General features: G+C 49.4%; 2 protein-coding genes across 2 annotated transcripts; one reads left to right on the forward strand and one right to left on the reverse strand.

Moving 5' to 3' along the window:
• Positions 1-7,240, forward strand: LOC116245541 (fumarate hydratase 1, mitochondrial-like). The gene is given in 6 exon segments (XM_031617028.1): positions 1-127; positions 232-459; positions 939-1,138; positions 3,494-3,520; positions 5,805-6,020; positions 6,023-7,240. Coding segments are annotated over 6 exon segments (2,016 nt in total).
• Positions 7,241-13,582: 6,342 nt separating this feature from the next.
• Positions 13,583-14,245, reverse strand: LOC116245542 (uncharacterized). The gene has a single exon (XM_031617029.1). The coding sequence runs from the start codon at positions 14,243-14,245 to the stop codon at positions 13,583-13,585; it is 663 nt and encodes a 220-aa protein (XP_031472889.1).
• Between the last annotated feature and the right edge of the window lie 483 nt (positions 14,246-14,728).

Below are 14,728 nucleotides of genomic sequence, written 5' to 3' on the forward strand. Positions count from 1 at the left end.
ATGGGTAGCCAAGGCGACGCTGCGCTACAGTTCCATCAGTTCTGCTTCAGAAACGACCAGCATGTAGCAGAGATCGCACAGCCTAGAGACGTCATTGGAGCGATGGTGGAGAGGAGTGAAGGAAAGAGTTATTTGCCTCTTTCTCAAATGCTAAAAAACTGAGTGATCAGCTTGTCAGTGAGGGTCTTTGTGATTTAGTCAGAACGGAACTTCTGCTGGCAAACCGCACAGGTGAGAAAGGCGAGAGCATCCGTCAAGCACCTTCCCACTCGCACAGCTTCAGGACGCTTAGAGTAGCGCAGCTACTTGAGATCTATGAGGAAGTAGCGGCCGTGAGGATCAAGCACCCAGTCAGTCACGATCTTCTATACTGCTATCTTCAGATGCTTCTAGAGAAAAGTCACCAAGGCCAGAGTTTGAGGATAGAAGGACTTATTAGTGAACATAATCTTAACGAATGTGAGGCTGTTCTGCTCTGCCTCTCTCACTTTAAACTGTCCCTTTCCAAAGCGACGCTTCATAAATCCTACTGGTTGTCTATTTTGAAGCCTGGCTGTTCTGCTTTTAGGGAAAGTGGAAGAACCTAATAACTGATGCCTGCTTGCCACATCCCCACACAAAGCACTGTGCAACTTGGTTGGCCTATAGATTCACCAGTTTCTTATACTAATCGCGACTTAGGGTCAAAACTCGGTAGTCTACAGCTCCTTATTCTACGGATTTCTCTTTTATGAGTGCACAAGGCAGGATCTGCTAAACCGCATTATTTTCCCTGAGGCTGCGCATAAAGGCATCGAACTGTGCATCGCGTTAGCAGAAGCGTCCCAGCCTATCCTGCCACTCCCGCTCTACCTCGTAGTCGAAGGAAGATTTGAGGATCCTGCAGTGAATGTAACTTTTCCTACTGGTTCATCGTCCTCGAAGACAGTCTTATGCAGTTGTCCTTGGCCCCAGTGAGGGTGGTGGCGATGTTGAGCGAAAGCGGGTGTCCGTTGGCGAGGATCTGCTCCAGCTCGTAGAAGAAGTCGAGGGGATAGCAGAGGGGAGAGCTTGTGCGTTCGTACTTGACGATGGGCTCTATGACCTTCTCCCACTTGCGGAACTTGCCCATGGAGGAGTTCGACTTCAATCTCTATATGTTTGCCATCGAAAATGCCTGATTTTAAAAGTTATAAACAGCAAAGATGCTGGCCTCAACCAGTATGGAATTGGCTAATTTATAAAAGAAGAAATGAAAGTGAAACGCATATCAGTGCTTATAATTCATCATCTATCTCATAACCATCTGTAGTATTTGGGACGGATGAATGATGCGGCTGGTTTGCGGTTGGGTGCATGTATTGGATTATGGACGAGCTGTCTATCAATCATTTTCTTATTTGAACAGTTATTTATTAGTTATTTCGATTAGTATGGCAAGCAAGTGGGACGACGAGTTCGATCTCGACGAAAACCCCCAGCCTAAAAAACCCAAGCAGGACCCCAAGAAGAACAGGAACTCTACTTCCAATAACGATTTTTACGATCTTGAAGAAGAACCTAAAAATGTCAAGCTGCCAACCATCGCCAAGAATATTGCGACCACCAACGAAAAACACACCAAAAGCAATGCCAGCATCAACCTCGTGGAAATACCCAAACGCAAACTCGACATAGCTCCTCCCAAAAAAACAGAAAAAGAGGACGAGGAGGAATACGAGTTTTAAGAGTCGCTCGCGCCGAACCCATCCTCAATCAAACAGAAATCACCACCCAAAGTAGAGCAGAAAAAGACTGTTTCTCCTCCCAAGAAGGTTGAAGAGGATGCGTATGCCAACGAGGAGTTCGAAGAAGATAAGTATGAGGAAGATTTTGAAACTCACGAAGAGCATAAGCCATCCCCTATCGGATATAAACCCAAGTAACAGCCAAAGCCAGCTGCCAAAGTCAACGTTCCCAAGCCTGCTCCTAAAGACCGTAAGGGCGCTGAGAGCGTTGCCAAAAAGGCAGACTTAGCTGCAAAAGGAAACTCCAGGAACAGTATTAGATCGCAATCTGCGACTAGATCCGCCAACAACTCACGTCCCAAGGTAGAAGAAAAGAAAGAGGAGCCGCCTAACAAGTACACCAATCTTGCCGAAAAGACTTGCCCAACCTACTAAAAGAGCAGCTTGGAAGAGTGCAATATCGAGAGGTTACTCGCGAAAACGACAAGATCAGGGCGATGATAAAGAGATTCAATGACGAGCTCAACGACCTCATCAACAAAAACATCATGCAGCTCAAGAACAAAAAGGAAGAAAAGGTTGTCCTGCTGAAGACATCATCAAGGTGCTCGAAGAACAGCGAAACAGCAATGAAACTGCGCTTCAGACCACCATCAAAGAGCTGCAAAGGCTGAAGGGCAAAGAGGGCGAGCTTAGAGAGGAGGAGTTTCAAATTAGCTTAGAGCAAAAATAGCAGAAACTAAGGCTTCTTTGAACTAACTCACAAAGAACATCACCAAATTGAAGCTATAAGTCAACAACTAAGGCAACAAGCTGACCAAAATCGACAAGTAGACCAGCAGCACCCAGGAGATCAACAACATCAAGAGCAGCCTCATCAGCATCAAGAAGGATGAAGAAAAGAATGACTAAATTTTGGAAAAACTGTACATCAAGTGCGAAGAACTCACCAGGAAGATTAGCTAAGCCGAAAGCAAGTATAATACTCAAATTGACGAAGCCAGGACTAAGGGACTCTCTGTGCAGATCAATCCTGAGCTAGTTAAAAAGGCTGAAGACATCAAGAAAAAGATATAAGTGTGCAAACTCCACAAGTCCAAAACTGAAAGTCTATTCAAGACCAAATGCGATATGATCACGCATGAATGCGATCAGGTGAGGATGCAGTCAAAAGCTGTTGAAAACTCCACCCAAACTTGTATCAACAACTGCGAAGAAATACAAAACTAAAGCAAAAAGATAGTGGAGAAGGCCAAAAAGGGAGGAAAAATATCAGAAGACCTTGTCAGCACACTTGAAAATATCATCTCAGAGCTCGAAAATGGGACTCCTAGAAGCAACAGGGACAAAGAAGACGGCTCCACATTCACGCATCCTAAAGGCGCCAAAAAATACCAGTCTCAGAAGAAGTAGAGAAGGTGATCCCACAGCCTCACCCAAGGAGCAAATCAGGATGATTTGAGCCTCAAAAAGCCAAATCTCTTCAAGAAGAAAGAAAAAGAGTAGGAAAAGCAAGACGAGCGCGTGTGGAAGGATGACAAAAACGCAGAAGTCAAAAAGCCAGAGAAAACTAATCCCATTCCTGAACTAGCTAGGTTCTAAAATAAGTAAGAGGGTGAAAAAAAAGAAGAGGAGAAGAAAAAACCGTTTGTTATTAAAAGAACAAAGGAATCAAGAACTGAGAGTGAAACCGCTGCTGCCATTATTGAACCTGTAAAGGAAGAGCCAAAGATATAACCTAAGAAAGAGGCGGAAAAGAATGAGGAAACTCCAAGTCTGGCTCCCAGAATGATGAAATTCAGGAGAAACAAACCATAAGAAGCGCTAAGAGTGGCTAGCCTGCCAAATAAGCGGTATAAAAGCCAGCCCCGTCCCAGTTCCAGTTCCTCATAAGGAGTCTCCCAAGATCGAGGAAAAGCAAGCTCAGCCTCAATAGTAAGCTGAAAAGCCTATTTTCGCCCCTAAGCGGTTTAATCTGAAGCTCAAAGACAGAGCAGGCGAATAAGCTGGCTACGTAGCAACCGCAATCGAAAAGAAAGAAGAGCCAAAGCCTGTAGAATAGTTTAAACCAAAGGCAATAGAAGAGTTCAAACCAAAAGGAATCGAATAATTTAAGCCTAAAGGACTCACCGTCGATAAAGAGCCGTTCAGCATTGCTTCTTAGCCTAAAACTGAGCCTCTAAAATACTCTAGCCTAAGATCACTTCTGAAGAGGAAGAAAAACCGAAGTTCAACCTACGACTGAGGGACAGACAGCGCTAATCCAACAAAAACGAAAATAAGATAGAAACAGCTGCTTAGGTCGTGAAGGAAGAACCAAAATAACCATTACTTTAGACGACAAAGCCAAGGAGAATAATCAGTACGCGAATCCATATGCCAACGCTGAGGCTCCCAAAAGGTAAAGATAAGGCCCATTGAAGAAGCAAAAACCAGCTCAAAACGTCCAAAAGCAGAGCTTCAACATCTATGAGCAGGCTGAAGACATCACCAACGTCAAAGACATTAAGCTTGGAGACTCTCCCAAACCTCCACCTGCCAAACAGCCAGCTGAAGAACCCAACCTCCACGACCTACTCGGAATCAAGAAAAACAAACAATCAATTGACGAGGATCTGCTGGTCGATCCAACTGTGCTGGGGAAGAGAGCGGGAGGCAAGAAAACGACGAATAAGGAGACTAACTTTTTCGGAGATTTGGAGATTTGATCTATTGCTTTAACTTTATACGGTAAAAAGATGAGATCAGAGGGAGAGGTTGAAGTCCTCCTCGTCGCTGAAGTCGGCGTAGGGATTGAACAGTATCTAGCGGATTTTGCCGATGAGCTGCAGTTCGCGAGCTTTCCATCGTTGCGATCGGTCTGTCCTCTTGCTGACCCACTCTTCTCGCTTTGAGAGCAGTCCTGACACGTTCAGGTGGCTATTGTCCAGTTTTTTGTCTTCATTCTCATCTAGTTCCCTCAGTATCTGGTGGTAGTTTTCCTTCTCGAAGAACTGTGCTGTCCCTGCTTCTTATCTGACTCCTCCAGGACTCTTCTTCGATGAGGTTATCTCTTCTGCTTCCCAATTAATTTTCCAGCATGGCTACCACTTAGTCCTCTTCCGGCTCTTTGATGCTGGTATTGAGATCGTTTTGAGTGCGCTGCTGGGAGGGATTTGCTGCTTGGTATGCTTTTCTATGTTGCTGATGTTATTCTTCTCGATGTTGCTGATGTTGACCTTTCCCGCCTCGTTCTTGCTGACGAAGTCGATGAACTCCTCCTCGATGGGGTCCATGCGGTGCATGCTCGAATGCTGGATCTCCTCCTCGTGGATCTCCGACAGGTTCGCGCCGAGCAGGCGGAGGGAAATGTTGGGGTCGCTACTGGACTGGCTCATCTTCTGCTTCCTGATGTCCTTTATCTCCTCCAGTCGCTCCTTGAGCATCTTCATGTTGCTGCCACTGCCTCCTTCCTCTCCCTGCGAGAACTCCTCTCGCAGGATGCTGCTGCTTCCAGCTTCCTCCTTGAGGAGGTTGAGGGTGATTTCCTCCCTCTAGTCCTTCTCGTCCTTGAGGATGCTGCTATCTTCTGCTTCTGCGGAGTCCTGCCTGTGCTTGACCAAGCGTTAAAATTCTTGGTAGAGGAGGGTGTAGTTGGGGTCATTCTCTTTGGAATTGGAGGTGTTCTGGACTTCGATGTCGAGTTCCTCGTCCACGCCCATGATCATCTTGTCGAAGCTGTCGAGAGACTGGTCCTGCCTGTTGCTGATGAAGGACCCCTCCTGCTTCTTGGCGATCAAACTTATGTTTTGACCGATGTTGCGTTCGGCCTAGCGCTCGGAAAGGTATTTGCGGTCCTAGGGGTCGACGGGAGAGGGGAACGGATTGTTATTGCGTTTTTTGGGAAGGCGGGAGATGGTTTTGGGCGGGGGCGGTTTGCGCCTGATGGGGTACTTGAGGTGCTCCTATTCCATTAATTACTTAAGCGGGAGTATATAGTAGACGAAGGCTTTGCTGCAAATACCGATGAAAATAGTGATGGCATTTTAGATGCCTTATAATATAGCTATGATTCAACGCTTGATTAGATCAACAAGATTCCTCCTCACTTCCCGAAACTTTTTCTCCAAATTCAGAGAGGAAAAGGACACCTTCGGACCTATCCAAGTCCCCGCTGATCGGCTCTGGGCAGCACAGACCCAACGCTCACTCCAAAACTTCGACATCGCTCGTGATACCGATCGCATGCCAACCCCTATCGTGAGAGCCTTCGGTATTCTCAAGAAGAGTGCAGCCATCGTGAACCTGCGCTACGGACTGGATCCTAAGATCGGTAATGTTTTTGGTATGCAGCTGACGCTATTGTGAAAGCGTCGGATGAGGTTATTCAGGGCAAGCTGGACGACCACTTCCCACTTGTTGTTTGGCAGACAGGCTCAGGAACTCAGTCCAACATGAATGCTAATGAAGTCATCGCCAACAGAGCCATCCAGATTATGGGAGGCAAGATCGGTGGAAAGGGCGTCCATCCTAACGATCACGTCAACCGCAGTCAGTCAAGCAATGACAGCTTCCCCACCGTAATGCACGTCGCCACTGTCCTGGAAACCCACCGTGTCCTCCTCCCTGGCCTGAGAGCCCTCCACTCAGAGCTCGAGAAGAAATCCAGGGATTTCGCTAAAATCATCAAAATCGGTCGCACCCACACCCAGGACGCCACCCCCCTCACTCTCGGCCAGGAGTTCTCTGGCTATGCCCACCAGGTCAAGATGGGAATCAAGAGAATCTAGAGCAAGCTGGAGCAAATTTCAGAATTGGCCCAAGGAGGAACCGCAGTGGGAACCGGCCTCAACGCCTACATCGGCTTCGCTGAAGCGATTGCTGAGCAAATTAGCAAGGAAACCGGATACCAGTTCGTCACTGCTCCCAACAAGTTCGAATCTCTCGCCACCAAGGACGCACTTGTTGACTTCCACGGTTCCCTAAACACTATTGCTGTCAGTCTCTTCAAGATTGCCAACGATATCCGTTTCTTGGGAAGCGGACCAAGGTCAGGCTTGGGTGAATTGAACCTGCCGGAGAACGAGCCAGGATCAAGCATCATGCCAGGAAAAGTGAACCCAACTCAGTGCGAAGCTCTCACCATGCTCTGCGCTCAGGTGATGGGCAACCAGACTGCCATTACCATCGGTGGCATGAGTGGCCATTTCGAGCTCAACGTCTTCAAGCCTCTTATCGCTCACAACGTCCTCCACTCCATCAGACTCCTGGGCGACGGCGCGCAGAGCTTCGTCAAGAACTGCCTTTCTGGCATTTAGCCAAACACCAAGCGCATCAACGAGCTGATGAGCAACTCCCTGATGTTGGTCACTGCTCTCAATCCCTACATCGGCTACGACAAGGCCGCCTCTATCGCCAAAAACGCTCACAAGAAGGGACTCACCCTCAAGCAGTCCGCTCTCGAATCCGGTTACCTCACTGAAGCTCAGTACGACCAGTGGGTGAAGCCTGAAGCCATGATCGGTCCCGAGGAATACAAGGAGCACAAAAAGTGATAGTCACTCCATTAACCCATATCGCAATTTTATGCCTTCCTGACTTTTACCCCTATCTGTATTTGCCTTAAAGGTTAGGCTGGATCCATCAATATAATCGTGACGTAATACATGAACAATCTTCCGAAGATTCCGGACGACGAGTACCTCAGCATCTCCAAGGAGGGTCTCGAGTACATTCTCAGCCACTTCGACCCCTCCGTTCCTTAGCGCAACTTCATCTGGACCACTGACTACCGTGTTTAGCTGCCAGTCCGCGTCAAGAAGAGCGGGCCAGGCTCGGAGAAGCCCTACACGCTCATCTAGATGTGGAAACGCTCGCTTGAGCAATTCGGCTCGCTGGGGGCTCTCACCTACGAAGTGGCGCCCAACCAATGGCGAACCGTCACCTACAGGCAGTACTACGATATGTCCATCGCCTTCGCCAAATCTCTAATCGCGCTGGGCGTCCCCGAGTACACTGCCGTCAACATCATCGGATTCAACTCGGTGGAATGGGCTGTTGCCTTCTACGGAAGCATCTTCGGCCACTATTTACCGATCGGTCTTTACACGACCAACGGTCCCGATGCTTGCGCGTACATAGCTAACCACTCCTAATCCCAGATCGTATTATGGAGGATGCCTCTTACCTCAAGAGGTACATCCAGGTGGCCGACCAAGTGAAGGGAGTGAAGCATTACGTCGTCTGGAAAGGCACGGTCCCCACCGACTTGCCAGCCGACTTCAAGGGAAGAGTCATCACCTGGAAGGAGTTCATAGCGTTCGGCGAGAAGAAGTAAGAGTGGATTATTTAGTTACAAGCCCTCCAAGAAGGAGGATACGGTTTAGTGGAGACAGTAAGTGCAGAAACCGGGCAACTGTGCCACCTTCATTTACACCAGCGGCACCACTGGTCCCCCAAAGGCAGTCATGATCAGCCACTCCAACTATACCTGGGTCACCGATGCCACCATCGCAGTCAACAACATGAACGATAAGCTGGGCAACAATAGGAGCATCAGCTTGCTTCCCCTCAGCCACGTCGCTGCACAGCTGCTCGACCTGGTCGTATCCGTCAGCTCAGGCGGCAACGTCTTCCTCACTGATGCCTCTGCCTCCAGGGCAACCTCGTCAAGTTCCTCCACGCCTGCAGACCGTACTTTTTTCATCACTTAGGACCATGTTCTTGAGCGTTCCCCGCGTGTGGTAGAAGCTGCAAGAAGGCATCACCGCTGTAGGCGCTCAGACCACTGGTCTCAAGCGCAAAATCGCAGACTGGGCGAAGAGCATCGGCGCACAAGGACCTACGCTGAGGTGAACGGAGGGCCTTTCCTCGCGGGTGGGGCATCGCCAAGAAGCTTGTGTTTGACAAGATCAAGGCGAACTTAGGCCTGATCAGTGCGAGTGTTCTTCTTCTCTGCTGCTCCGCTGAAGGAGTCAACTCGCCTCTTCTTCCTCGAGCTCAACATCTACCTTCGCAACATCTTCGGCATGAGCGAGCTCTCAGGACCACAGACCATCACCAATCCTAAGGCCTTCAAGGATTTCCACTCCAATGAGGCTCTCAAAGAGGCAGGACAGTGCTATCCTGGCTTGTAGCTTTGCATCAGCAATCCTGACGCAGAAGGAAATGGATAGATCTGTCTAAGGGGTAATTTCATTTCGATTTAGGCAGGAATGTCTTTATGGGATACTATAAGAACGAGAAGGAAACGCGTGAGACTCTGGACAGCAAGGGATTCGTCCACTCAGGAGACGTGGGAGTGCTGAGCGCCAGCAAGACGCTTTCCATCACTGGGCGTATTAAGGAACTTATCATCACTGCTGGAGGAGAAAACGTGGCTCCTGTACTCATCGAAAACTAGATCAACACCGCCCTGCCCCTCTTCAACCAAGTGGTCGTCATCGGAGACAAGCGCAAGTTCCTCAGCTGTCTTCTCATCCTCAAACCAAGTCCCAGGTGTCCTCGCTGACGAAGTGGTTAACTACATCAAAGCTCGCGGATCCAACGCCACCACCATCCAGGAGGCAGTCAAGTGTCCCCAATTCCAGAAGGCGATCCAAGCGGGCATCGACGTCGCCAATGCCAAGGCCATCTCGAATGCGCAGAAGATCCAAAGGTTCAGCATCCTGCCGAACGAGTTCAGCGTGGACGGCGGCGAGCTCACCCCCACCCTGAAGCTGAAGCGCAAGATCATTAACCAGAAGTACGAGGCTGTGATCAACAGCATGTACGAGAGCCCCAAACTATGATCATTTACCATTAAAACCCACAGACAATCAGGCATTCTTCTTCGGCCTTCCTGGCTTCTTCTTTACGCTGGTTGTCTCCTTGGTTTGCTTGCCGAACTTGTATCCTATATTGGGTTGCTATTGCTCGAGGTGATTCATTCGAGAGACTTTCCTCTTTGTGACTTCGATGCTGAACTTTGCTCCAGACACGTAGAGCATGTTGTTCTAAATTCAGAGATTATACCGGATGGAGTTGACTAAGGTGGGGTAATCCTCATACTTGATGATGAATCTCACCTCCCAAATGTTTTTTTCCTCCTTGATGAGATAGTCTTATGCTGTATGCTTGAGATAAATCTCCACTTCTCGCTTCTAGCTGTAGTCAGTCACGGTGAGCCACTTTGTGAAGGTCGTAGTCTAATTTTCACCTCCAATAGACGACTGCTTGATGGTGAAAGATTCGTTGGAGAGTAGCTTCAGTTTCATCAGCTTAATGGCTTCTCTGAAGGTCAGGGCCATAGTCTTGCGACTCTACCAAGCAGATTATATCATCTAACTCTTTGGATATTTACATCTTCGGTGGTTTCCTCGAGGAAATTGAGAGTTAAGGCAAAAGATTCGTTGATTTGATAGTAATGAAGCCCTCCGTCGCTCCCACCCGCAATCGAGGGGTGGTTGAAGTAGGTAAGCAGCGAAAAGTCGTTGGAGCGGAAACGCACGTTGCTGGACTTGCACGCATAGTCGCGGTAGCAGCCAGAGCGCAGCTGGTCGGACAGCTGGGAGAAGCTGTAGGAGGCAGGAGCGGTGAGGAAGGGAGAGGGTCGGAAGAGGGAAGCCGCGATGAGGTTGAAGCGGGCAGCCTGCTTTGCGATCATGCAGGTGTTTTGGATCTTAATTAATTAATCTTCAATCCCGTGATTATAAAAGCCAAACTCACAAATGTCCAAAACTCATCAAGCTGCTTCGTAATCCCCGCAGCTGTTGCATGGACACGTTTCCCAAAATGGCTAATGGAGATTTAAACGACTATGACGCATGAAGCAATCACGCATTGAAAAATGTTTCCTTCTCCACTACTCCAGCTCTTGCGTAAGGCTCTTGGCTGTGCTAGCCAGCGCAGAGGCGGTCACTGCTAGGTGTGCTGCTGATTAAGCGTTTATTTTTGAAGCACTTGCAGCATTCCTTGAGCAGTTCAAGCTCTCCCTGCTGCTCCTAATTCTCCTTCTCCACTAGTCGGCTCTTGCTGAGGAACCGAACAGCTGGCTCTTGGTCAGTTTGCTCCTCCTTACGTACTTGGACCGCTTGGAGATGCCGCTTTTGGCGAAGGAGAGCAAGGAATGCTGACTGACTGCAGAATTGGTTAGGTCCTTGCTTCGGTCAGTAATTGGCACCTGGGATGACTTTGGCTGGTTTGGCTGTGTGAGTGGTAGGGAAGAATGGGCAAAAATGGTGTGATATTGCAATTCATGAATATTTGTTATAGGGATGGCTAAAAGTTCAGGCAAAAGAGGGCAATTTCAATATAATTTTAGATCTGAAGAAGCGAGATTACGAACCAGACAGGTAGCAGATTGCTGTTTTTTATTGCTATTGTGTTTGGATGAGGGATTTACTTTTTCTGGTGGTGACGAAGGATTACTGATGGATATGCTCCACCATTCATTAATCAATGCCCTACTCGCAACCACTCCATTTCCACCTAATCTTCAACTTTATCAATCTTTGACGGGATATATGTATGATTGGACAATGAGCATAATTTGAGTGCATATCTATGCATATAATATGGCTTCCAGCTTCTGCTACTGGGACGCCAAGAGCAGGACTGACGCCATCGTCATCGTCATCAACCAGACCGTCGTGACTGCGCTGCTGGTGGTTGCTGCTCTCCGCATTCCCACCCTCTACCGCCTCTACCGCTAGCGGCTGTCCATAAACGTGGGGAGAATCGCGCTGATCCACGCCCTGGTGATCTCGTGGGGCATCTGTACAAATGCAGATACGCAGTCCAGCTGGCCATCAACTACTATTCGATCGCCGTCTTTCTGAGTTTGGGTGAGGAAGTGGACAATGCAAGCATGATGCACCACTCGGAGGTGTACGCGCTGCTGAGTGCCTTCCCCGGATATATAATTCAGACTATATACATCACCATCTGCTACACCTTGTATTGCTCTCCTTACAAAGCTGCAGAAACATAGTGAGGGAAACCCACATTCGCAAGTTCCCCAACTACTGTCTCAAGTTCATCCTGGTCATGAAGGTCTACTACTTCTACAGGCTAGCCATATGGCTGACGACGGTGATCCTGCTAGCTGTTTCCTCTTCAAATTCTGTGTCTGCTGCTTCCCTCGCGTAATTCATCTCGCTGATATTTGATTCGGTGGTGATAAACGGCTTCATCTTGGCCTCGCTGCACATCTTCATCAACAGGCTCACCCACCTCAACTTCAAGAAGCTGAAACGCGAGTATCAGCTGATGTTCTGTGTTTCGCTGTGCCGCATCATCGTGGACTCGCTCTTCGTCGGCTTCGGCCACAACTAGGAAGGCTTCTGCGTCAGTGAGGTCCACTACCGCGTCACCTACACCCTGCTCTACAACATAGTCGGCAACTACGTGATGCACTTCCTGCCCATTTCGGTCATCCTCAAGATCTACTACTTCGACGAGAGGATTTTCATGGAGAGGGATGAACTCATTCCCAGATCTTCCACCCCCCAAACGCCCTCATGAAACAGGAATCCATCCAACTGCCTGCAGGACACCCAAAATGATGATTAAATTGGCTAATGTTCACAACTGTAAATCTTGTATGATCATGGTGGCAATTCGACGATATACTTCTGTACGGTCGTAGGGCAGAGCATAGGGATACGTATGATGTTGCGTATGATGTTTTTTGGTGTTTTGGGTGGATGTCCCGATTTGTGACTGATCTCTGCTATATAATATGGCTGATTGGTTCTGCTACTGGGACGCCAGGAGCAAGACGGACGCGATGGTTATCATCCTCAACCAGTGCGTCGTCTCCACCATCTTCTTCATGGCCGCCTTCCGCCTCCCCAACCTCTACGCCGTCCGCAAGTCCCTCCCCATCAACGTCGCCCGCATCGCCCTCATCCACCTCCTCGTGCTCTTCTGGGCCATCGCCCAGTCAGCCGTCAACCTCTACTCCATCTACTCCTACCTCTCCATCCCGCACGAGCTCACCGCCGGCTAAATGCTCGAGTACTCCCACGGGTACGCGTTGGCTGCGGCCTTTCCGGGATTCCTGGTGCAGACGCTGTTCATAACTATCTGCTTCACCTTGTACGTGTGTGCTTAGGTAGTTGTCGCAACCTCGTGAGCGAGTACGACATTCGCAGGTTCCCTCCATATTCACTCAAGTTCGTGGGCGCGATGCGGGCCTACTTCCTGCTGCGAGTGCTGATCCGCATCACCATCGTCTTCCTGATCGCGTCCTGCGAGGACGAGGAGGCCGAGCTCTACTCGACCATCGAGTTCGTTTCGCTGATCGTGGACTCAGCCATCATAAACGTGTTCCTGCTGGCGTCGCTGAGGATATTCATGAGTCGGCTCAACCACCCCCACTTCAACACGCTCAAGCGGGAATTTCTGATAATGGTCTGCTGCAGTATTTGCCGCATCATCATCGACTCCCTCTACCTAATATTTACGCTGAGCCGCGAGTCCTCCAGCGAGAGCTGGTGCATCAGCGAAAACAACTACCAGTGGATGTAAGTTTGGCCCTATGTAGCTACACTGCTCTCTACAACGTGATGGGGAACTACCTGATGCACTTCTTGCCGATGGCGGTCATCCTGTGGGTGTACCGATTCGACCATAGGGAAGTGCAGGAGAGCGAGGAACTCATACCCAGAACAGAACCAACTGATAGCTTCCAATCCCAATGATCTTTATACAATCGAGTACAAATATTTTTCGCCCTCCCTAATTCGTTACATAAACCAATAACCATCCATAAATGATAATCAAGCAATGGTAGAGTAAAGCAGATGATGGACAATCTAATCTAATGTGCTTTTATGGCTTGTGAATGGATGGTTTGGCTAGTTGGTGCGATCTAGCATGATAATGGCTAATTCTAATTTAAATAGGGCGTATGATCATTTCTTGGGGACCTTGGCGTCGATGAAGAGGGGGGACTGGGCGAGGGGGCCCTTGGTGCGGACCAGCTTCACGTCGGAGCCGTTGTTGATGATGGTGCCCTCGGCGGCTCTCTTCTGGTAGTCGAGACGGGTGAGCTTGGTGAATCCCCACTTGTTGGAGACGACGATTCTCTGACTGCCGGGGAATTTGTTCTTGGCTCTTCTGAAGGCCTCGAGAGCCTTCTTGACGTCGCCCTCACGGATGCGGACGGAGTAGAGAATGGAGCCGATTTTGACTCTGGCGGCCTTGCCGTAGGATTTACCGAAGGCGCCTCTCATTCCTGCCTGGAGTCTATCAGCTCCAGCGCATGATAACATCTTATTGATTCTGAGCACGTGCCAGGGGTGCACGCGGCACCGCATGTGGAAGTTGTCCTTGCCCACGTGCTTGGTCAGGTACTTGTTGCAGGCGATACGCGAGGCCTCCAGAGCTTCGGAGGAGATCTGCTCGACCTCGTTGGAGACGATGTGGACCACGAAGGGGAAGTCAGCCACGGGGGCCTTCTTGCGACCGATATCGTAGATGCGGATCTTGGGGTCAGGCACACCTCGGTTGTAGCGTGACTTGGGGTAAGGCTTTCCGCGGCAGACGCGGTAGCAGCGAGCTGGTCTTCTGCCCATAGATTGTGATAATAATTATTAGAATTAAATAATCAAATATCAATTAATCCACCCCACCCTCCCACCGCCCCTCGCCGCCCCAACGCTCACCACCGCCCCGCCCGCATCCATCCACAGACAGCTAATTATGCCCACCATTATCGGAACGCCGGAGAAGGCTGCAGGCAGTATTTGGAGCAGGATGGGATGGAGATGCAGCCAGTGATAGTGAGGACGATTGTAATATAGGTAGGGGGCGGGTGTAATATAAGGAGGGGATCAGGGGAGGAAGGCTTCTTTGAAGTTGGGTATTTCCTGGAGGTAGTGGAGGAGGTGGGAGAAGGTGATGGAGTTGGTCTGGAAGGGGTCCAGCAGCTGCAGGATTTCCTCCAGTTCGATGTCGTGCTTCACCTCCAGTTTCTCCAGGAGCACGAATAGCTGGTCGTGATTGATTATGCCATCGGGGTTGGGGTTGGGGTTGGGTTGGGGGTTGGGGTTGGGGTT

The sequence above is a fragment of the Nymphaea colorata genome, unplaced genomic scaffold, assembly GCF_008831285.2.
Source record: "Nymphaea colorata isolate Beijing-Zhang1983 unplaced genomic scaffold, ASM883128v2 scaffold0729, whole genome shotgun sequence".
In the NCBI taxonomy this organism is placed as follows: Eukaryota; Viridiplantae; Streptophyta; class Magnoliopsida; order Nymphaeales; family Nymphaeaceae; genus Nymphaea; species Nymphaea colorata.

Bases quoted from the DNA above. Each gene is read 5' to 3' on its own strand.
- LOC116245542 (XM_031617029.1), bottom strand. From the start codon at position 14,245: ATGGGCAGAAGACCAGCTCGCTGCTACCGCGTCTGCCGCGGAAAGCCT.